The 25314-nt window shown below is 43.3% G+C and overlaps 1 protein-coding gene across 1 annotated transcript in view; it reads left to right on the plus strand.

The window, feature by feature from the left end:
• The first annotated feature begins 1327 nt into the window (after positions 1–1327).
• Positions 1328–25314, plus strand: part of bicd1a (bicaudal D homolog 1a) — a 30040-nt gene continuing 6053 nt past the window's right edge. Inside the window, exons 1-5 of the mRNA XM_034535398.1 lie at positions 1328–1581; positions 20019–20231; positions 22669–22821; positions 23521–24009; positions 24812–25204. Coding sequence (XP_034391289.1) covers positions 1366–1581; positions 20019–20231; positions 22669–22821; positions 23521–24009; positions 24812–25204 — 1464 coding nt within the window. The 5' untranslated portion in view covers positions 1328–1365. The remainder of the gene's footprint in view (positions 1582–20018; positions 20232–22668; positions 22822–23520; positions 24010–24811; positions 25205–25314) is intronic.

Raw genomic sequence — 25314 nt, forward strand, 5'->3', positions numbered from 1 at the left:
TAGTACCATAACTGATTAAGTTTCACAAGCCTCTGAGAGCGGTTCAACTCTTCTCCCCGGTCATATCTTCTTTTATTGCACATGTTTGACTGTTGTCCTGCTGCAGGGGAGCAGGGTGAAAGCGTACATTGTTATGCTACTGCGATGACTAACCAGCGTCTACGAACAGTACAGACATCTTCTAGATGTGACCGAGAAATCACAACTTCCTTGGACATTTGTAGAAACAATCATTTTCGAGATGTAGAAATGGTAGAGCTATACATTCACTGTCGTCTGTATTCAAGAGCAAAACCCTTCAGATACCACTGAAATAACGATATTTCAATATTGAGAATAATTAAAAGAAATAAGTTAAACTGACTTCTATGGAATAAATTGAAACTCAGGAGCCTGAATGCAACGTGACATCCTGTGGTAGGTTATTACTGGCCATTCCTCAATCAACCCTTAAAACTACAGACAACTCCGTTGTGGAATGACCAGCTAGCACATGTTCCTCTTTTAAGCCACTTTTAAAAACTTGCTTTGTATTACTTTGACTGATGTTTCATTATCTGTTGTATTTAATTAACTGTTTGCTTATTGTCTTTATATATTGAATTATATATAAAGCAGTTTGTAACTTGTTTTAAAAAGAGAAAATATCGTTATTTACGTTATTCATTTCAATATTGGAAGCAATTGTTATAATGTCTGTATTTCTCGCAAATACATTTAAAGACTGTTTACAAATTAAGTTACACTTTATTAATTAAATAATAGTTAATTGCAAGTATGAAAACGAAAGTTGACGGTAAATATATACCGCCATTAAATTCAAAACTGTACATGCAAAGTGAAAAACAATCCCTCTACTCCCTCTTCCATTGAGACATTATACTATATGTATTTTATACTGAGAGCATGTAGAGCCATCTGCCTTGCACAGATGCAGGTGAATGTTATGTCTCGCAGCAGATGATAGGTGGCGCACTTCCACCCATGAATAAGCAAAACTACTGCCGTGTACTTTGTGTCACACAGGAGGGTGCGCTGCCCTGATTTCATGTCGCAGCTCTTCTTATCTGAGCTCTGATGGACGTTTTAGTGATATGATAGTTGCGGTGAGGTGATGGTGATATTATTATTGGGAAGAATATTATTTATAGTGTGTGTTTGGGCTCCCACTGACTGCCTGACTCTCTCGGGAGGTGGGCGGATATTCAGCATCTCTCAGCCTCCGCCCGCCTCTGTGGCTCTGTCCGAAGCGGTGGAGAGACTTGGTGAGGGGGGGGGGGGGGCAGGGGGCAGACCTACAGGGGGACAGACAGAGACACGCAGAGAGAGAGAGAGAGAGAGAGAGAGGAGAGAGAGAGAGGGGCGATGGCCACCGATGCAGAGTGCGGGGAATCGATGGATCCGTACCGGGCCGAGTTGGAGCGGCTCACCCAGGAACTGGCCGAGGCGAACCGGGAGAAGATCCGGGCTGCGGAGTGTGGGCTGGTGGTCCTGGAGGAGAACCAGGCGCTGAAGCAGCGGTACGCAGACCTGGAGCTCGACCAAGACACTCTCAGAAAGGAGTTGGCGCAAATGCAGGAGGTAAGAGAAGAGGCTTCTGGAGCTTTTAAAAACAAAATATATGTTGTTTAGTTGGCGCTGTGGAGGGGCGAGCGCACTGCGGACAGGTGTGAGAGGGGCTGCGTCGTCCTCGCACCTCACCATGTCTTCTTGGATGCGCTCATGTCCACGCGTCGGTTTAATGAAGTAGATTGAACATCCTTCAATGTCTGAATCAGTGTCCATTCCCATAATGCTATCGGTTTCCTCCTGTATGAATAAGTTATAACCATCAACAGCTGATTGATGTGCGCGGTGTGTGTGCAGTGACTCCATGAGACAAACAGGACATATCTGTATTGCAAGCTCAGGACCTCCCACGGGTGTGTGTGCGTGTGTGTGTGTGTGTGTGGGTGTGTGTGTGTGTGTGTGTGTGTGTGTGTGTGTGTGTGTGTGTGTGTGTGTGTGTGTGTGTGTGTGTGTGTGTGTGTGTGTGTGTGTGTGTGTGCTTGTTCCCAGATTCCTTCCCTGTGTGTGCATAGCAACAGTCATTACTTTCAGGCAACTCTGCTGGGACTCGCAGCCTTTTGGTGTGTTGTCGAGATTCCCCCCCAGAAATCCTTGAGTAATTGGATCTTCAGAGCAAGTCCCCTACAGTTGGTGGCTCAGTTGTCCACTGATTTAAATGTCAGGAAGTGTGAAGTGCGAGAAGATGCAAGGACACTGAGACTTCCTGTGATGGAGCTTTTTTGGATCGCACACACCCATTCACTGCTGTCCCGGGATGCTGTGCTGTGGAAGTTTGAAGGGCCGGGGGGGTCAGCAATTTTATAAGTTCACATTCCAAAAAAAGTGCTACGTGAATATTGGGCCTTCTTAATACAGTAATTAATGCATACATGCATAGTAACAAGAGGCGGATGCTGACAGGGCTCAGAGCTCAAGGGGGGGGGTGGAGAGACCGAGAAGGGACATTTTAATTCTCATCATTATTTACACACTGCCGTCTCTAATCATGTGTACATCAGGCAGTTTGGTATAAATAAAAGCTCAGTCACAAGGAAGACGCTTGAGAAAGCATTCTTCTAAGCAAGTGTTTTACACATGTGTGAATTACTTGTTAGAAAAAGAGAATAACATTAAGAAAGGAAGTATGTCAATGGCAATGTGTTTTAGTGTTGTTTTTATCGGATAGACCTACCTAGTAGACAGTGGTGGAAAGTCAATAAGTGTATTAAAATACAGCTTCGAGATACTTTCTCCGATTTCTTTCTCCATTTCATGGCGCTATACAGTATACTTCTAACCCACTACATTTTAAATGAAAAATATTGCAGTTATTTAACCAAAGAAAAAAAGTTACACTTATAAAACACAATGTGTTTTTGTCAATGAAACCCTTTTGGCTCTTGACTGAATAAATACAAGCAGTGTATTTGGTGCCCAAGGTCCCGTTGCAGATGTCTATGAGTTGTTAGCAGTTCTTTCAATGCCCAATCATTAACACATAAATGAATAAATTAAATTTGTGTTGCAGAACTTTGTTTTTTGTATTTCCTCTCCCATGAATCTCATGAATATGTAGTTTATACAACCAAACCATTCTAAGCGTGGTCTTTTACATTTTAAATATGTCTGGTGGACAGAACTGTCATCTGCCTTCATTTGCACTTTTCACTCTACTTAAGCAAGTTCAACCCTCTTCCTAATGAGTTAAAACTTGTATATTTATCTTTATATACATTTAAAAAAACATGATACCATCACATGCTCAGCCTATGTTTGTTGCATGTTGCATTGTGCATGCATGGTTTTATTTTCACATCTTCCACTTTCTTCCTTGTGCTCTTCTATTCAGCCGCGTGACTAGCGGAGCTTTTTGTTTTGACTCACATGCAGCATCAGAAGAAGCATCAGAAGTATCTTTGTGCGGCTCACAGCAGCACGTTAAGACAAAGAGACAACCTTGTAAAGCCGGCAGGAGAGCGCTGTCCAGCTGATATCTCGCACTTATGGATTATTATGGCTGATGTGGTGGATAATATGGAGAATAGGATGAGACAGAGAGGAGAAAAAAGCAGAGAGATGAAACATGTTGGCTGTGCAGGAAAGGGATCAGAAGGAAAGTATTGGTGAAAACAAAGTATTTCGTATTCACAGTGTACGTTTTCATAAGCAAGTATTTTGCATTTATAATTCCGTGCTAGAAGACGAAGCGACACGAGGAAAAAAATCAGACTTTAAAGAGTGTTTTATAGCCTCATATTTCTTCTAAACTTTAGAATACCACATACCAATCACAATTAAAAGGTGGATGTGCCGGCCATACTCTACCAGCTGCTGGTTTTTCTACACATCTAAGGATCGTGTTTCTCGCAATATTTGTGCTTACTGTAACATAGAATTAAAACATTCGGTGTAGAAAAAATTGAATTGTCATAGCTCTAAAAATGTCAGCTGTAACTCTGCCATCACCGCAGCTCTTTGCTGTGATCTGTCATCCGTTAACATCTGCACCCATTGTATCCTCCGTTTGCCCGTCTGTCTGTCTCTCTGTTTGTCTGTCTCTCCGTCTGTCTGTCTCTCCGTCTGTCTCTCCGTCTGTCTGTTTCTCCGTTTGTCTGTTTCTCTGTCCGTCTGTCTCTCCGCCTGTCTCTCCGTCCACCTATCTGTCCGTCCGTCTGTCTCTCCGTCCGTCTGTCTCTCCGTCCACCTGTCTCTCCGTCCGTCTGTGTCTCCATCCACCTGTCTCTCCGTCCGTCTGTCTCTCTGTCCGTCTGTCTCTCCGTCCACCTGTCTCTCCGTCCGTCTGTCTCTCCGTCCACCTGTCTCTCCGTCCGTCTGTGTCTCCATCCACCTGTCTCTCCGTCCGTCTGTCTCTCTGTCCACCTGTCTCTCCGTCTGTCTGTCTCTCCGTCCGCCTGTCTCTCCGTCCGTCTGTCTCTCCGTCCACCTGTCTCTCCGTCTGTCTGTGTCTCCATCCACCTGTCTCTCCGTCCGTCTGTCTCTCTGTCCGTCTGTCTCTCCGTCCACCTGTCTCTCCGTCCGTCTGTCTCTCCGTCCACCTGTCTCTCCGTCCGTCTGTGTCTCCATCCACCTGTCTCTCCGTCCGTCTGTCTCTCTGTCCGTCTGTCTCTCCGTCCACCTGTCTCTCCGTCCGTCTGTCTCTCCGTCCACCTGTCTCTCCGTCCGTCTGTGTCTCCATCCACCTGTCTCTCCGTCCGTCTGTCTCTCTGTCCACCTGTCTCTCCGTCTGTCTGTCTCTCCGTCCGCCTGTCTCTCCGTCCGTCTGTCTCTCTGTCCACCTGTCTCTCCGTCTGTCTGTCTCTCTGTCCGTCTGTCTCTCCGTCCACCTGTCTCTCCGTCCGTCTGTCTCTCCGTCCACCTGTCTCTCCGTCCGTCTGTGTCTCCATCCACCTGTCTCTCCGTCCGTCTGTCTCTCTGTCCACCTGTCTCTCCGTCTGTCTGTCTCTCCGTCCGCCTGTCTCTCCGTCCGTCTGTCTCTCCGTCCACCTGTCTCTCCGTCTGTCTGTGTCTCCATCCACCTGTCTCTCCGTCCGTCTGTCTCTCTGTCCACCTGTCTCTCCGTCCGTCTGTCTCTCTGTCCGCCTGTCTCTCCGTCCGTCTGTCTCTCCATCCACCTGTCTCTCCGTCTGTCTGTGTCTCCATCCACCTGTCTCTCCGTCCGTCTGTCTCTCTGTCCGCCTGTCTCTCCGTCCGTCTGTCTCTCCGTCCGTCTGTCTCTCCGTCCGTCTGTCTCTCCGTCCGCCTGTCTCTCCATCTGCCTGTCTCTCCGCCCGCCTGTTTCTCTGTCCATGCTCTCTGAGAGAGGGGACATTTTCCGGAGGTGATATTACTTCCACAGGAAAACACGTCCTTGTCCGTCTGTCGTACGTTTATGAATATGAGACCGAATGGCAGAGTGCAAACCTGCCACTCCAATAACATCACATCCATGCTCAGGAGAGGTGCATTATGAAAGTGGATGGAAACTGCAAATGGAAATTGGAATTGATTCTGGGACTGAGTGGTCTTAGGAACCCTGAATCATTTTCTCAAATACAGACAAAGATGTTTTTGTTAAATGTCCCGTGGCCTCTTTGTTTTTCTCCTCAACTCAAATGAAAAAGGTAATATTTGCTTGATTTGAGATTTCTGTTGATCTTAAACACGTGTGCGGTTCATCAGTGAAACGTTTTCCTTACTATCTTCTTACTATTACTATTCGCACAGCGGTCTGGTTCTGAAAGCTGAACCGGTGTCTTGCTCTGTAGTGTCTTTTCCTTCACCAAGCTTTTTCACTCATCCTCCATCCCCTTCTCTCTCTCTCTCTCCCTCTCCCTCTCTCTTTCTCTCTCTCTTTCTCGTTCCTCGTATCTCTGTGTCTATGTCTCTGTAAAGCGGCCTAAGCAGTGACGGAGACACCATTACCCCGTGGTTCTGGCATGTTAGTGCTGTCTCCGGGCAGATCGACCTCAGATAGCACCCAGTAAAAGGCGGAAGGAGGAGGAAGAGCTGTGTGCTCATATGGTTCAGTGATGTCTTCGTCGCGCTGTCAACGCGGCTTGAAAACGTCAAAAGACGGAGAGCACTGGAAGAGCAGCCTCGTCATCCTTAAGTCATGTTATGCCAGGATTATTTATTTTGTTCTATTTAATCAATTGAGTCTTTAGTCTTTGGCTCTAATCTATCTTAGTCTCTAATTAAGACGTCTTTTGAATCTCCCATACAAAGAAAAACATCTCTGCAACTCCTAGGTTCGAAGAGGAGTGTGAAAAAGAAGTTAGTCATATCCGCTACTGTCATAACTCATCTTCTCAGCTCTTTCAGATTGCAATTGACATTTGGGATGAGTTGACAACAGGCAGTTCACAGGTCAGTTCGGTTCTCAAGGCTTTTGGGCTGAGAAAGATGCCAAAAGAAATCCACATCAAACTCTTCACATACCTGAAAAGAACGATTCAGTCATAATTCATCAGATCAGCATGAAATCTTCAGCTCCAAGACTGTGTTTCTGTGTTCCCTGCAGCTGTTTCGTCATCCCTCTCCTTTACACCTTTGTCTGTGCACAACATTCTTGAATCACAGTATGTTCTGCCATTGAACTTGAAGAGAACTTGGCCAGTGCAGTAAACATGGTCTGTTATGAATAATTGTTTTTTTGGATTTTGCAAAAAAACACACGGAATCAGAAAATGGATTACTGGGATACGCACCAAGAAGCGGGCACTAAATGTTTTCTGAAATTGTATTTCCATTGATTGTCCTCCAGTTGAGTACTTTAGTATCAATGTGTCACATGCTTATGGTCATAATCTCTTCACACCCACAGGTAGAAATATATGCTTCTGACGGGAAATAATCACTCAAAAAGTGCATTTTTATGGACATTATTTTATTATTGCCAATGTCTTTATTTTAAAGGAATATTCTGGCATTTTCGAAAAAGAAACGCTCATTCAAGAATTGGATGAAAAGGTTGACACCACTCTTTGTCTTTACACTACATTTGAGGCTAGAGCCAGCAGCCAATTAGTTTATAATAGCTTCAAACTTGCCCAACAAACTTCATGTTTTTAGTGAGTTTAAAAGGTTCTTCTAGTTGGTGGATTTTTATTCATAGAAAATAATTTCACTGTTAAATAATAGTAAAATATTCGCAGTAGAGACACAAGCAATGTAATGTCATTTAATTGTACAGTGCATCTACTGTAATTTAATTTAACAGTATATTGTTGTATATTGTATTACAGTATATGACTATATTTTACTGTTTATTTAGGGCATGACAATCTGTTATAGTCAAGTATCGTAATCAGTGAGTCGATCTTCTTACATGAAAAGTAACTAATACAACTTGGAATGAAATCAATATTACAACATTTGCATACTATTTCCAGTGAAATATTACAGTATGCATCACGGGACGCAATACTGGCATAAGTATCCCACAATGCATACATTCATAAGACGGTTGCGGATAGCTCTGTAACATCAATAATGTAAGTGTAAGTATAAGATTCCACTTTAGGCATATGTCCTTTTAGATTAGTTCGGCTCCCTAATCATCGTTTGGTCACTTGAGATTGGCACAGGTTACCATGGTTACATATCTTCAACCGGCAAGGAGGCTCTCAGGAAGTGACGTGGTAAATACAGTTCAGTGTTTTGATGCATTTGTGTTGTGAAGATAAATTTTACAATTCCAACCAGATGGCACTGCAAATTGTCACTTTCCGAGGTATGTTATGCCAGTGTCTTATTCTGAAGGGTCGGCTGTCAAATTCACAAAGAGCAACAACACGCTTTCATTGTCCGGGTGATGATTGATTTGCTGTCAGTCCATTCCCTCTGGGATTCTCTCCACAGTAAATATCTGCACAAGTTAATAGCATGTGACTGCTCGGTCATCAGGCCCTAGTTATGAAGGTGTGAAGCTGTGTTTGACTTGATCTCCTTCAGAGGGAATATTGAAGCCCAGTACAGGACCTGTCCGTCACACTGGTTGTCAAACCTTCTGCGTCTCATAAAGCAGGGAACCGCCCAACCACAAGGTATATTCCAGATGAGGTGTTTAATATATTCCCTCCACCCACTTTTGACCGCTGCAGCAGAGTTCATGTTTGGTGTTTTTTGGTGTTTTTGTTTAAGGTGGTGAATCGTCATTGAATAACAGCGAATCTTGAAAACCTCTTAGCATTTATTAACTTTAAAAAGCGTGCACCGGTGTGTCTGACCGGACCTCCAATTCAGGGTCGACAATTACGAAAAGAGAGCAGTTGTGGTTGTAAATCAATCTGTCCTGAGTGAGGAGGAAGGATACTTTACAGTGTCGTCTCCCCTCTGCTTCTCCTTCTCCTCCTCCTCTTTTACATTAGCTTGGGTTCGAGGGAGGGCAGTCAACAAGGACGGAGGGGCAGAATCAATATCCCATGAGATGGTGTTACTCCTTTCTTTCTTTTTTTTGCCCTACACCAGGAGCCCACCATCCCCCTCCTCAACTCCTGTGGCGCTCCCTCCCTCCCTCCCTCCTCATCCTCCCCTATGATCCCTCCCTGGAGTGAAGCGGGAATTATGCATTGATTTCTGTCTCTGTGAGCTAAGCTGCGCATTATTGTGCGTACTGTAGTGTGCATTGTGGGAATCAGTGCATGTTGGGAAAACGTATCTGACAGATTCCATGTTCCTCAAAGTGGATCATACAGAACGGTCACTTACAGAGCTTCTGTTAGAGGAGACACTGGGGTGTCTGCTGGGTGGCAGTCAGCCATGTTAAACACGCTGTGTTTATCGCACTCAAGAATGTTGTCTGTTAAAGTCATTAAGCGAAGCCATTAACACATTATTGTATTGTTCCTTCAGTGTAAATGGCATTGCTGTTGGGAGGGTTGATCCAATGAGGAGCAGGTTTGGTGGTGTTGACCTGTGACGTCAGCAACCGGCTCGGGGATGCAGTTGAGCAGATAAGGACCTGTCTGTCCTTGTGTTTGGCCCATGCTGTTTTATGGGGGTGGTTGATATGTGTGTTTTGTCAGGACCTGAAGGGAAGGTCATTTATCTTTGTAGTTGAGTCACACATTGGGACCACTTTTGTTGTTTCTCTCCTGTGTCTGTATGTGTGTGTGTGTGTGTGTGGGGGGGGAGTGACCCGTGGGGGAGTGTTCTCTTTGTTGTTTAAGGTGTTTTTTATGGGTGACTTGACAGAGAACCGGGGAGGGAGAGAGACAATTGGGTCTGGTCGCTGCAGAAAAGATGGTTTACACAACAGAGCTCAAAAAGAATATCCAGTTATTTAAATCTGACCCTCGTTATCTACTTTTGTCCCTGTTTCTCAAAATCCCATGACCCTCACGCATGAAAAAAAGACCAGGATTTAGTGAAGCTGTTCTCTCTGCAGAGGCAGGCCAACATAGATTATGTTTTTCAGAAAGCTCCTTTTTGCTGCAGTGAAACACAGGAGTGGGTAAGAGGGAACCGGACTCCGGTGCCTGCAGGCTGCTGTATTGATTAGTCCTCTACTTTAGCTGCGTGCGCTGCAAACTCTGAAAGGATAGCAGAAATGGCAGCTTGTTCCCTCGAGGAAAACTTTTAATTTTGCATCCCAAAGATCTTCTTTTTGGGGAATTTAGAACTATGGCTGTGCCTTCTGCGTCCTATATTTATTGTTATTGTGTACGTGATTGTGTACGTGTACTTCAAAGCATCATTGGCTTCAGTCATTCTGGCCTTTTTGTGTCTAGACAATGTGATTTACTTTCAGCTCCAGTCTTTTTTCATGCCTATCATCTCGGCAAGTGAAGCCTCCCATCTAGATGACCAGAGGCCATTATATCATCCAGCAACGATGTAGAGCAAAGACGAGCATCATCCTCTGATGTTCCTGCCTATCCCCCCACTCGTTACATTTAAAGAGCACATACTCTGGCATGCATGAGCACGTGCACACCCAAACATGCACTTTCAATGGGTGTGCGACACAGAATCTGGATTATACGATCGTTCTTTGTCACCTCTACGCTGTTAGGGGATGTATAGGATTAGACAGGTATTTAATCATCCCCTAGTTAACTCATTTAATTAATCCTCTCCTCCATCACAAGAGATCTGATGTCATGTGAGGTCATGAAACTGAAAGAGCTGAGAGGAAGGAAGTATATATGTTGTTGTGGGCCTGCTTTTGAAAGGTTTTGGACATGCTGAAAAAGAACATAGAAATAGGCCTGAGAATTAAAGCGACGGAGCTGACTGCCTCTATTTGTGTTTTATTTAGCCTATAAAATGTCACATTACAATTTATCTAGAGCCCTACATATATTACATGTAATAAAATATAAAACAGAAGTGCTAATCCTATTTGAGAGTTGTAAAAGTAAAGGTTGTGTACTTTGGAATGGCTCTATAGGAGTAGGCAGTGTTGGGTTGTTAGTTAGTTGCTGGCTCCATCAGTTTGGTTCAGACATAAACTTCTATTATATGGATTGCAAAAAAAAAAAAAACTCAGATCACTTGAAATACAGATCAAATTCAGGGTCCTCAGAGGATGAATCTTAATGACTTTGTCTTTTCCTCTAGCGCCCTTTTCTCTTAATTGCACCAGCATGTTAGTTGCTCATTTATCGAGTGAAATATATCTTCATCTACTAGATCTCTTTAGCCTTTACTTTTCTAATTTCTGGCATCAGGTTTTTCTTCCCGATACTAATGACATTCCCTCCAGCTGTACTTTATTTTAATGCTAACTAGCAGGTGTTATTATTGTCATTGTGAGCTTCTGAGCGTATACCATTTAGCACAGTGCACCACGGTAGTATTTAAGTGTCTGCCCTTTTCCTAGGCATTTCCAATGATGGTTCTGTGTAACAAACCATCTGGCAGATTCAGTGAAATTAGCCCTTTCTCAAAAACTTCTAGCACTTTCCTCTGTGGAGAAACTGCTAAAATCCATATATATGAAACAATCTTGTCCATAGGTAATCTTACAACATTTTGAAAAAGAAAGAGATTTCTAGCTAGTAGACTGAGAAGGAACACACGTGGTTGATACGTAGACGAGAGACAACAACAGAGAGGAAAGAGCATCGTGAAGACTTCCATGAGCCTGACATGGCTTTTATTAGTGGCCTGTACAAGGATTCCCACAGGTCTGCGGGCTTTGCATGGAGGCTTTCCTGTGGTTGCACAAAAGAGTCACCCAGAGGCCCAACGTGTCAATACCAAGAGGGTCACTGTGTGCGGACTACTAGCTTTTCCATTGTCGTCGGTGTTTGTCTTGCTCGGCTGAGTCCTCTCTCAGCAGAGAGCCACGATAGAGAGGAGACAATGTTATCAGTGGAATCTGTCTCCTGTCGCTCTGTCCCTCTCTCTTGTGGGCCTCTGGGTGCGTCTGCTGGCACTGATGCAGAATACCAATCAGCCTGTGAGTGTTCAAACACCTCCCTCTTTTTTATTTTTCTCAATGCCATGCTCATTAAACTCAGCACACTCGTCCAAGCTCCCTTTCCCTCTGCATAGTTGTTTTCTCTTTAATCTTCCTTGTCCCATGGAGCACTTCTACCATTTAGTCAAACAAAGGGATGAAGGACGGTAGGAAGGAGGGAGAGAAGTGTGCAGCACAGAGTGGGTCGACCCCCCCCCACCCCTCCCCCCTCAGGCAAATCCCTCAACACTTAAATGACTGTGGAGACTTGGTTCTTCGTTGAGGCCCATAATGGAAAGTGGGCTGTTGTCATTTAGGAAGATTATGATGCAGAAACCACTTAAAGGATTCTGGACAAGGATGAATTGAAGTATTTAGACTGAAAACATTTGTCCTTTGAGAGATTTAGAGCATAAAAAAACAAACAGGGAATCAAGAATATAAAGAAAGTTAGTGAAATAGTGAAAAATAGAGTAATGTACTGACCTGTGGGATCATGATAACCTTTAATTTGGTGTCCATGAATCACTGTTTATCAGTGTGTACCCTGAGGGAGGGGATATATGTTCGGAACAGCTTTACATGCCACATTTAGGTACCCGCATAGTTACACATCTGCACACACAATCATATGCACCTTCAGACAAAAAAAGCTCTGGGTTGCAAATTCTTATTGTGCTGTTCGTAACAGTGATGACACAGTGATGTTAAATAAAGAATTGTTGTGTAAAGTGGAGGCTGAAACACATCAAACATATTAATCGCATATTTCCCTTTTCAGCTCATAAAGATTATATCTGCTAATATTCCTTAATAGAACAAAAGTAAGTAGTCATTTCACCTAAATGAATTATTTGATTTAATGTAGGTAATGTTTAAGGTAATTGAAAGCAAAACTAAACAATCTGCCACCTAAACGTGAATGTTGCTTGTGTCTGCTGTTATAGTAAACTGAAAATCTTTAGCTTCTCACAACACATGTCACGGCAACTGGCAGATTACTTGATGATGAATGTAGTCATCATTTACATTCCTTATAATGTAAAGTAAGCGCATATCGTCTCCTCCTTCTCACTCAGTGCTGCAGCCCAATGGCTCTTGCTCTCGCGACAAAGGAAGGAGTTGGGATGCATTCATGTCAAGTGCATGCACGAGTGTGCCAGTAGCCACGTGTATTTCTTAACACGTATTTGTGAGTTGAAACGGCCTGAAGGGTAGGCCATGTGTGTTTTTCCTGGTTGACTTGCTCACGGTCTCCTGCGGGGCACATGACCAAGCAGAGAGACACCATGACACAGTGACAGCAGGTATACAGTTGGAGCAGTTGGTGTTGTCATGGTTCTTGTCTGCTCACGCTGATCGCGCAGCGTCCTACGCAAAGGCAAAGCGTAACATCCTGTCTGCCTCTTTATGTTATGACTCTTTATGTTGTGACAAAATGAACCTCTTACAAGATATAATGGCTCGTCTTCGAGGCAGCGCCGGCTTAGTGTGCTGAAGTTATGAGCGTGAGTGAGGAGGAGAGGAGGATCGATTTGAGGGGAAAGGATAGGATGTAAAGAGCCTCTCTAAACAGCCTCTCTGTCTACCGATTCAACGGCCATTCATCCAGGCACAGACTGAGACACAAGTGATAGGCATTCTGGGAAATACTCCAGGCATCTTTCTTATCGAGAGCAGACTTTAGCCAAATGAAATCACTTTAACAAGCCAGATCTTTTAACGAAACACAGCCTGTCCCCTGGCAGAGCTCTCGGCTTCACACGGCGTGCACTGTGCACATTGTGTTGGTGAGAAAGCAACAGATGTGATGCTATTGTGGATTTGTTTCAGTAACTGGCAGGGATTTTCCACTATAAAGCACGTTGAGGCCTTTTTTTAGGCTATTTCCTCGAGTGTCAGCACAATGGCATATTGTTATCAGAGGAATAATAGGCGTTGGCGTGCTAAATTGCATTTCAGAAAGGAGGAGCAGAAAGCAGGGCAATTGCACTATCTATAAAGTGTTCATATCACTCCAGCTCAATGTTTATGTAGACTGTAATTCATGAATAGAAGATCTGACTACCAACTGAGGAAATTAAACTGGATTCAAAGGGCGCAGTAGAGCATGCCTAGGCACTCGGCATTACGATGATAAACGATAAACATCCCTCCTGATTCAGTAGCGGGCTTAAAGCGCATACACACACACACACACACACACACACACACACACACACGCACACACACACACAGCAAAGCCTGTACTCTAGCGCCAATTTTTGAACTGTGTCTTTACTAATTGACTGATCTAATGATCATTATGTAATTTCAGCTTCCCAAAGGACACTACACTACATTATGTATGCATACACAATTCAGATTTTAAACATATGTTTTTTTTTTTTTTATGTATTTTAAATAATATAATTACTTCTAAACATCTGTTTTAGTTGTCTATGTTGTTAGTGGGGCTGACCTCCATTCTTGCTGGGCTGTGATTACCCAGCTTCCACCTTGCTTGTGAAATTGTGCTTGTGTTGTTTTTATAGATGACAGATCTCTTGACTTGGCACTTTTCCCCAGTGGCTGAGAAACACCAAAGGACGTTTCTGTGTCCTTGTGAAAGGGCAACGTTCTCCATGAGCCTGCTTCAGCAGCGGCTCATCATGGATATGAGTTTTAAGTACATCACACAACATTTATTTAGAGTGCTTATACTAAATGATCAAAAGGAAGTGTGCAGCATATTGTGCATGTAACTTCCTTTAATTATATTTTCTATGGACCTGTCGGGAGCTTGTCAGGTGATGTAATTGTAACGTCGTCAAGGTTCGTGCTGCGAACAGATTGGGTCCAGTCTACATCCAGGACATGGTCAAACCGTACACCCCAGCCCGTTCACTTCGCTCGGCTTCTGCCAATCTGCTTGTAGCTCCTTCACTTCGAGCTAAATCACGACTGTTTGCTGTGCTGGCTCCTCAATGGTGGAACGAGCTCCCCATTGACATCAGGACAGCAGAAAGTCTCTACACCTTCCGGCGCAAACTAAAAACACATCTTTTTCGACTATACCTTGAATAGGTAGCACTTAAATGCCGTAGTAGCACTTAAATGTCCCTTACCGATAGCACTTTAGTAGCACTTAAATGGCACTTACGGATAGTACTTTGTAGTTTAACTTTATTGAAGAAATTGTACTTGCTTGATTCTTGTTGTTCAGAGTTTGGACTCACGGTTTAATGCACTTATTGTAAGTCGCTTTGGATAAAAGCATCAGCTAAATGACATGTAATGTAATGTAATGTAATGTTATCTCAGCTTGGACTAGAGTCATTATAATTAAATGCCTGCATTACTTACAGGGGGTGTGGTGTTTGAAAGAAGTCGGCTATTAGGAGGGAGTGAGGGTCTAATGAAAGACGCTAATGGGTGGCATTATGGGACATGTAGGAAGTGAATAGTTCTATTACCAAATAATAATGCAAGAGTTAAGTATTGTTTACACATATGGACATCATTAGAGTTTTCCAAAATGAATCAAAAAGTTGATCACTAACCAAAGAAAAAGAAATCTCTTTTATTAGTAACAGACATAATTGACAGACCAGACTTGTGTACTGCAGTTAAACTTGTATTGTCTAAAGGAGTGAGTGAGTCAGGGCTACATCTTGTGAGTTTGTGTTTTCTCCACTCTCCTCAGATCGATGTGCGTGTGTGTGTGTGTTACCTTGTTGTGGCTGGAGGTTGACAGATCGCATGCTGCTTCTGACTGATGTCTCTTCCGTTTCTTATGCTCTTGTTCTTGGGCGATTATTTATGAGATTCATTCTAAGTGTCAGTTTTGTCCCTGCTGGTCCCTTTTTTTTAATGGATTAGTTGGCTTGGTTCTAAACAATTGTGACGGTGGCGTTGCATGCTTTACAACTGATTATCAAGCGAGGGAATGACATGCCGCTGCAAGGAACAATCTGTCTGAGCCTGCCTCACACACACAGATCTCTCCATGACGCTGCATGTCTCTCTCCATGGTACTGAAATCCCTGATGTGGTTGGCTAGGCCGACCATCTGGACAGGAACCAACAGTGTGTGTGTGTGTGTGTGTGTGTGTGTGTGTGTGTGTGTGTGTGTGTGTGTGTGTGTGTGTGTGTCTCTCTCTCTTCATGTCTAATGTACGTGTGTACGCTGGAGTTTTTCATTAGAATTTTTCCTCTCATGAGTTGACTAATACCCTGATTTCTGCTTCCCAATAACTTATCAAAATGATGTAGTAGCAAACAGAGATTAGAGCTCTGTAGGCGGCTCTTGGTTGATATTTGAATCAAGCTTGTGTCTCCAATCGAGCAATACGAGTCTTCTCAACCAATACAACCGGTTGAGTTTAAGCCACATCTATCACTGTACAATTTAAGTCCTCGGTTTTACTTCATTTTTTCTTTGTCACCTTATCCATGAATTAATTTCTGACTGTACAGTGATAAACAATTAATTTAAGAACATACTTGACACAGTCATTATTTTTATTTTTATTAGACAATCCTCAAATTAAAGTCTACATTAATTAGAACTTACACGAGGGAACATCAATATAAGTTATTCTTTCCTGTGTTCATATTTGCTCTCCGACCTTTAAAATGTAATTAAAGTTTGGACCCCTTGCTCTGTTAACAGTACTATAAATAAACTTGTTTTAACAAGGATTTTGATCTCGGAATTCCCGGTAAGTCCACTTAATCCTAAAGGTTTGGTTATTAATTGCTAATGTAGAAATAGTTCACTCGCTTCTCCCTATTTGGTATAAAAATAGACTCCTGGTGTATATACACACACTGACAGATCCTCCCCTGACTCCTAATTAGGAGTTGCAACGTACAGGGGAGGATTTCAGGGTTGCACACGCTCCTCCTCTCACACTAGTGCAGCGGTTGGTTTGTTCCCTCTGTCTACTCCTCTTTCTCTGGCCCCAAGGATGAATATATATAAAGGGGGACTCTATTGTTCGGACTTTATCCACTGGAGCACAGAAGGCCGAGGAGCCTCAAGGTTGAATGCATTACGGGGTTTCCAGTACACAGAAATGAGCCAGCTGCCAATCAGGGACTCCATCTTAAAATCATCCTGAGGTAATGGCATTACATATTAATCTTCTCCACTGTTCTCTCCATGTTATCGGGCTCGAATAACTGTGTTATGTTTGGTAATTGGGTCACAGATACAGGTCCAATTCAAATCCATCATTATAACGATACAGCATGCTGTATTGTTGGTGGCATTCATGTAATTAGCCTGAAAAACGCAGAGCTGTCACCGTGTTATTTTTAGCCCACCCTGAAACTATGGTGCACCAGCATCAGGAGGGCCAGAGGATACTGTGTGCTCCTTTATGTGTGAATGTTGCGCCTCAGCCATCACTGGTACTCCCTTTAAGAGGAGCAGTGGGCAGATGGAGTGAGCGGACTTTGGAAGAGCACGGCTCAGCCCATGAAGGCGGGCTGTCACGAAACCATCTGCTTCTCCTTGTGCATCCGAGACCCAGCGATTCTCCGTGAACGAGTTGCTGCTGAATCACAGCCTGCAACTGTGACAGCACTTGTGTCTGCGTGTCTGTTGTTTGGCCTTTTCGTCTGCTTGCTTCTTGTATGTTCATCAGGCCTAAATACAAAATGAAATGTGGATTTTCATGAAGTCACACATGCAATTTCTTAAGTGTCTTTATTTTGAGGAGAACTCTTTTGCACACCTGATAATGTTAAAAAGTCGCTCGACATTTTGTGAAATATCCTGTTTACGAATAGCTTAGTTTATCGTAAACAGGAAGCTAACCTGGTTATGTCCAAAGGAAATTAATTCTGCTTCACTATTTAACACTTTCTATTAAATGTGTTTAATCCGTACAAAAAACAAAAAAGTTGTGCCAGAGTCTTTCTTGGTCGGGAGCAGCAACTTAATGAAGTATGCGCTAGTTGCTGGCCAAGATTACTTCAGGAAGACTTCAGGAGTTCATCCCTTCCTGCCAATAAATAATCCTGCTAAGTACACTTCGGAGTTTGAGATACAGATGAGATATAATATGTTAATTTGTGAGATTTAGAGGTGGATGTTGTCACCTTTGGGCAGAGCAAGGCTATCTGGTTCTCCCTGCTATCAATTGTTATGCTAAGCTAACTGTCTGCAAAGTGTTGTACTTCGCATCAATCTTCTCATCTTTCTCTCAACATGAAGGTGACGAAGAATACACTTCTGCATTAAGAGGTTTGGCGTATTTTTCTAAAGAGTTTCTATTCCTCTAAACCAACAAAGTTAAAACAATACCCAGCCTCTTCTGTTCTTAATCGCCCCCCAGTCACTACAGTAAAAGTACATCTTTTCTTTCTCCTTTGACTTCGTGATACTAGAAATCCATCCGGACCCTGTGGGTCTGGATTCTTTGCCCGTCCCCCTGCATGGCTCAGCTGTTGCTGTGAGGCCCACTCGGACGTTGACAGCCTTTCAACTTACGCAAGAATGTGAGCTCATTCAGTCCCACTGTGCTCAGAATTAATCAGCTTTTTTGTTCTTTTGCCCCGCCCCCTTTTAATCGTTCACTACAATCACACTGTGCCTCCCCAGAGAGCTGCAGAGGGCATGAGGGCGAGTGAACAAGAGAGAGTGAAAGAGAGTGAGAAATAAAAGAGATGCAGCGAGGGAGGGGAAATTAGAGACGATTAAAATACAGTATTCTTGCATGAGTGCTTTTTATTCATTATAAAGTCTTGGAGTCCTTTGAGCACAGTTTTGGGCGAAATATTCGGTGTATTTACACCCGTGACTGGACCGATTATTACTGGCTCTTATTCATATGCCAACTGTTACATCTGTATTTCACAGGGGAAATAAAAGGGTCTGTTGAATTAGAATAAGTGACAGTGGCTTTCTGGGAAAAAAAATGCTTTATTTACCTGATTTACAGCTGTAATCAAATGTATATCATTCAATGATGAGTTGAAAAAAAGTGTGTTAGGCATTTCCATGTATTTGAGCTGTTGACAGTGTTGATGAATCTATTGTGCAACCAGCATTCAGTGTTGCTCTGCCGGTGATGAGTGTTCAAACAGCAGGCCAGATGTGACAGGGGCAGGTGGTCAATTAGGCTAATTAGGTGACTTTAAAATCTCTCTGCTGGTAAATCATCTCATCTCATTAATTCCCCCTGAACTACACACCAATTTATTTAGCAGCATAGAGGCGTGGACTCACATATCATCATAATGGCTGAACATTCACCTTCTCTCCAAGCCCGTGCTTTATATACTCCAAGTAGATTTCTGGCTGTAATAAATTACCCCAGCCTCACAATAGGACCTTAGCAAACTCCATGCTGCTTTCTTAGGCAGTCAAGTTTACTCATGAATCATGAAACATTATAGAAAAATGAAAAATGACTATAGCGCAGTGGGAAGAAAAGACTGATGCACACTGGAGCTCACTTCTTCTCCAAATAATGGATGCTTGTACCTTATAAAGGATTCATCGCGGGGAGAGACAGAGAAAATGTTGTTATTATGTTGAGGTGGGGTTGGGAAGGCTATTTGAGAATTATTCATACTCTAGTCCAAAATATACGGCTCCCTTGTGATTTAGGCTGCATTTGACAATTAGGCCACGTACCTCTGTCCACAAACTGCATCCTCTAATAACTACACATGCTGAATTGTGTACAATTTCATGTGGCAATTGTAAACCATAAAAATAGTTTTCTGAGACGGTATCGATCCATAATCTCTCCCAGGGGCCGCTGTGTGCAACATAACAATTTGATCGTGCTGATCTGCTGAGATACTGAAGGATGGTTTATCGTATTTATTGAACCACCAAGGCAGCTGCTGCATGTGTGTCGAGGAGTACCTTGTCAGGAATATAATGCAGGATTGCACGTTCATACAATATAAATGATATGATAGTCCTTTAACCTTGCACCATGTAACAGTATATCTCTAAATTTCACTAGTTGTTGGTCCATGCAGCTGAGCTTCACAGTATGCTCGCCTAGAATGGGAGGCCCGTTCTGCTGTTGATGCGTGCTTTGATTTTCTCAATCAAGCCTTGGCTCCTTTATCCTGACAAGTCAGCTCTCACTGCCGTGAAAACCTGTGTCAGGAAAATGGGAACAGTGTGTCTATTGATCCCTGTGAAACATCATCTCCCATCGACAGGGAGCAGGTATCCTTGAGGGACAGCCTCAGCGCCGCCGGTGGTCAAAGGTACAGCAGGAGTACGCACGGTGGCCATAACTGTGAGAGATGTGCTGGCTTTACTCGACATGCCAGTGGGCGCAAATCCCTTACATGGATTAGAATGTTTATGTTATATGACAGGATTTGGATCAGTGTCACTTCGATTTTTACTTTGCAAAAGATATTTGTTGGTCATTACAAATATATATATATATATATATATATATATATATATATATATATGTATATACTTTAGTTTTTTTCTTTTTCCTTATTGCGCATTTAAGCGCTATATAAATTAAATGCATTATTATTATTATTATTATTGCATTGCTTTTACTCCGCCCCTTCTTTTCTTCCTCTCCAGGCGTTTGGCCAAGCTTACAGCAACCAGCGTAAGGTGGCAGAGGATGGGGAGACCAACGAGGAGACGTTGCTGCAGGAGTCGGCCTTGAAGGAGGCCTACTACATGGGGCGCATCTTGGTGCTGCAGACGGAGGTGACACGAAGCCGCTGTGTGGCGTCCAACGCCCAGGCCGAGAACGAGAGGCTCAACACACTCACGCAGGACCTACGAGAGGTGAGCTTGTCAACAGCTACTGAGTGCACCTTCTGCAGGCAATTTATCAGTTCATGCCAGACACAACAAATCTGGAATATTTTTTACGCGTGAAAACAACATTTTATTAGCTAAAAGTAGATTTGGACATTGCTTTTAGTAGTTTTAACTATCTAACACATTAATGTGTTGTATTACTTTAAAATGTGTTTTTGTGTAGATGGTAATATTGCTAAAACTTGGGAACACTTCAACTATAATGGGGAAAAGATGTTATTGTAAAAGTGCAATATGAGCTGTAGTTACATAACGGTTTGGTGATTGTTGAGTTTCAGTAAAAGATCTCCTTTCTTCTGAAAGGTTTTCTCACCGGCTGCATCTTGTATCAGGATTGTCAGCAAACTACAACAAACCGTCTCCTATTTTTGCATCTTTCAACTATTTTCCATATTTTTTACATTTTTACACAATGCCAAATGCTCACAGTGGCAGAAAGGGGGTCAAACCCAACAGAGAAAACAATATGCATGTGCGTAGATGTCTGCAGCTACTGGTGTCGGGCAGCGCAAGAGTTCGAGCTGGGGTCAGACCCCATTGTGGGGGGCAAATCCGGTGCTAAGCTGGGGAATAAGTGAAATACCCTGAGCTCGGCACATGTGTCGGGCCAGAGTGAGCCAGGCTGCTCTCGTCCCACGACCAGCTCCACACCCACAGGACACACACTCTCATCCACTCTATCCACCAGCGAGTGTCATGAGGTCCTCGCTGCACGTCATTTCTCAACATATGACAGTGTGAATGTAAGCAGAGTAATGTCACACACCACATGTAAGTTGGGATATCCCACATTATGCAACATAATGTTTTCAATTGGGCAGCTTTCACAAAAACGATCTACATATTCAGTTTAGTTTCAGTTTAGTTTATTTATTCAGATTCATCAAAGAAAGAATTTATGGAAAAAAGTTTGACTCATTGCCAGAGAAAGTTTCATTTGCTGTGCTTAGTTTGCAGTTTTTAGTCAGAACATGGAATGATTAAGAAATGTATTTGCAGTAACCACCTACAGTTTGTTTTTACTTCTGCCTATCCTTATAAATGAAATCTCTAAACTTTCAAAAAGTCATATTACTGTATAATTATTCTCCATCCTGCATTAAAATGTTGCATGTATTCCTCATTACCGCAGCAACAGTGATGGTGGTAATGATGAATATCTGCAGCATTGCTGGACCTCTGCCATGTTTGCCATTGTATCATGAATCCAATAAAGCTGTCAGAGTCACAGTCTGTGCTGTGAACTCCCGATGAGGGCTGAGGCACATTGCCAGCATTGTGTGCCACACTGACCCTGACCCCGGCATCTGTAGCCCCTGATCAGCTACGCTTCTATGGCCTCTGTTGACCTCTAATCTGGTCCACTTCTTACCCAGCTCAGTGTAATTATCTGTACTGTCATGACAATGTGACTGGACAAGAAGTCACAAGGAAAGGTCATTATAATCAATTATACGTCATCCAAAAATGTATTTGGTATTTATGCTCATAAGGTTTGTTACTAAAATGTCATTTGTTTTTTCTGGGTACTTATAAAATTTGTGTGCAGTCTTACTGTACTTTACAGTTGTAGCTCCATTGGCTCTAAAAGTATAGGCGCTGCTGTCAGCTACTGTAGACATCACAAGATTCAGTGTATCATAATGGTCTTTAGTTTCAGCCCAGTTGCCAGTTCTAAAAAGCACACATACATTTAGAAACAGCACAGAAGAGGCTGTGTGTCTCAGCTCTCTGAGTGTCTTCCCCCTGGGAGTTCACCCACCCACTCCTGACAATATCTCTGGGTCAGCACTTTGGCCATATGCGCTGAGCGGCAGCTCTGCAGTGAGACACACATGAGCATGTATACTATGCAATGCTCATTATTTTCTATTCCATACTTAATACAATGCTTTAGGCCAGTACAGTTGCATTGTACTGTACACATTTACTCATGTCTGTTTTAAAAAAAAAAGACCATCCTTCCTAATCTGCTTGTCATAAGGGGCCAGAGTAAAGGCACTTTGATGCAATAACTAGTAGTTGTGTATGATGGTTTTGCTGAGGTCTCAATATATTCCCAGTGCTACTACGTTTTTATTAATTCTGCTGCAGGTGCATTCCTTTCATCGACACTTTGTCTGCTCCAGCAGATGCTCATGTTTCTATCTTTGCTCAGCAGGTGAGCCGAAATAAGGATATTTCTGAAAGTCTGAACGTGCCGACTCATTGTATTTAAGATAATGAAAATAGTTTGATCCCTTGCTATCAGAGAGAAGTATGTGCAGTAGGGGTCTGAGAGTGTAGACTTTACATATGGATGAGTGATATGACTTTCTCTGGACAAACTATGTGTCCATTATAGCATAGATTTAGGTTATAAACCTTTCCTCCTCCTTGAACCGATCTTTCTTTGCTCCAGAGTAATGAGATGCTGGAGCTACAGAGGAGCCGGATGAGGGAAGAGGTCAAGGAGTACAAGTTCAGAGAGACCAGACTGCTTCAGGATTACACAGAGCTGGAGGAGGAGAACATCACGCTGCAGAAACTGGTGTCTACGCTCAAGCAGAGCCAGGTCAGTATCAACTCAGAATAACTTCTGCCTCATGCAGATGTGTCATCGCCTTCAATGATGAGACACCAAGCCCCTTCTCAGTGGAGATCAATGACTCACGCTCAGTTTCCTTGAAATCCCTTCCAAAACCACATTCAAATGTGGTCCCCTTTATTTTGAGTTCCAGGATGCCCTCAGTCAAACACTGCTCATCCTCCTTTATTTGCCTTAAGGTGCTACAGTATCCCTTCTTCAATTAGAGTCACAGTGCCTGTGTGGGCTTTAGTCACATTCTCTCTAATACCTGTGCTGGAGTAGACTAACGTTGTATATCTTGTGATGTGATGTCAGACTTTAATGTTGCTCATCTTTCTGTACATATTACATTAAAATAAGTGACAGGTTTTACCTCAAATGAAAAAAAAGCCACATCACATTTTTACCACATCTTCCAGCTTGTTTTTTAATTGAATATTGGAAAAAAGCATAACCAAATATGTTACTGAATACTGAGTAAAAATAAGTTTTGTGTGTACAAATATTTTCATTTTTAAACAAAGAGTTTAAAAGGGAAAATACTTTATTAATGTCTTTTCTTAATTTATCTGTGACCAGGGATTGGGCCATCAAATCCCGAACAAACAGAATGCTTCAGAATGTAATTAAGTATTTCAATTCAAGCTTTTCTGCTCTATCTTTCCTGTTCCTGCTGTTCCTCAGGTGGAGTATGAGGGACTGAAACATGAAATCAAAGTACTAGAGGAGGAGACGGTTCTGCTCAACAGCCAGCTGGAAGACGCATTACGACTGAAGGACATTTCTGAGGGTCAGCTGGAGGAGGCCTTGGATGCCCTCAAGAGTGAGCGCGAGCAGAAGAACAATCTGAGAAAGGAACTGGCCCACCACATCAGCCTGAGTGACAGTGTCTACGGCGCAGGGGCCCATCTGGCGCTCACTGTCACTGCCGTTGAGGGCATCAAGTTCCCCGAGGACACCAACGGGACCAACGGCAGCGCCATCCCTGCTGCCAACGGCAACAATGACGACAGCAATCGCCGCAACGGCCACGTTCAAACTGGCACCGGATTGGCTAAGATGAACGGGGACTACCGACCGGGCCGGAAAGGAGAAGGCCTGCACCCCGTGCCAGACCTGTTCAGTGAGCTCAACCTGTCGGAGATGCAGAAGCTCAAACAGCAGCTGCTGCAGGTGGGTCTTAAGAGGGGATAACAGGCCAAGGCAATACAGAGACATAATCTGACTATATTCTGCTTTTACTTTAGAGACAAGGAGACAGACATGAAGGCCTAACTGGGAGGTGACACCCAAAGAAAGAGAGAAAATATCAGACAAGTTTCCATAAACAGATTATAGATATAGGGCTTATGTAAAAGTACAGGAACTGCATTTATCACCACACACCAGATGAATGCTTACAAATCAAAGGTAGATCAGATTCATGCTCAAATCTAATCAAGTCATTACTGTTCATTTTTGCCCGAGCTGAGTTCCTCAGGGAAACTCAAACAATTAGATTAATGCCTGCAATATTAGCGGTGTGGCTTTCTCTGTAAACACAATTACCTACTAATCAATGTTCTTTTTCAAGTTATTTCATTACTCTGTTAAAGATCAACAGCATCAGGCCTCTAATTTGCCACTTGATTTTTCTGTCTCAATGTATAAAGAACACTCCATTCCATTTGAGTCCAATGTGCTTGGTTTTCTTCGGCGATCGAAGAGTTGGATCAATAAAGTTTCACCCTTTCAGCGCTGGGGGAGCACGCTCCACAAGAAGTACTGAACAGCACCTCATTTTAGTACCAAATGTCTTTACTAACAGTGTGTGTCCTTTTTTCTTTAGGTTAAATATGTTTGATCTGTTAACATGACAGAACACATCAATGCAGTATTATATATACGAATATATAAAGTATCACATTAAACATGTATGCAGCATTGCATTCTTCCCTCACTGTCTTGACTCTCTCGTGTGTCTCCGGTCCTGCAGGTGGAGCGCGAGAAGTCGTCACTGCTCATGAACCTGGAGGAGTCCCAAACCCAGCTGCAGCACACGCAGGGCGCCCTGACCGAGCAGAACGAGCGGGTCCATCGCCTCACGGAGCGCGTCAGCGGCATGAAATGTCTCAACGGGGACAAAGAGCTCGATGACCCGCAGGAGAGTGAGAAACCGGATGGCGGCTCCTTCTCACCACCAGCCAACGGTCACCGGGATCCCGATATCCACGGCTTCGAGATCCTGGAGTGCAAGTACAAGGTGGCAGTGACGGAGGTGATCGACCTGAAAGCAGAGCTCAAGGCCCTGAAGGAGAAGTACAACCAGGCTGTGGAGGGGCAGGGGGACAGCCACGGTGACGACAGGGTCCCGGCACTAAGTGACCAGGTTCGTCATTATTATGTTTTCATTACTGCATCCATAGCAACAGCCAACAAAGTATCGATTTTATTGGACGACATTAACCTCACTCGGTCCAACTGATTTCTTCCACGCAG

The sequence above is a fragment of the Cyclopterus lumpus genome, chromosome 6, assembly GCF_009769545.1.
Source record: "Cyclopterus lumpus isolate fCycLum1 chromosome 6, fCycLum1.pri, whole genome shotgun sequence".
Classification (NCBI taxonomy): Eukaryota; Metazoa; Chordata; class Actinopteri; order Perciformes; family Cyclopteridae; genus Cyclopterus; species Cyclopterus lumpus.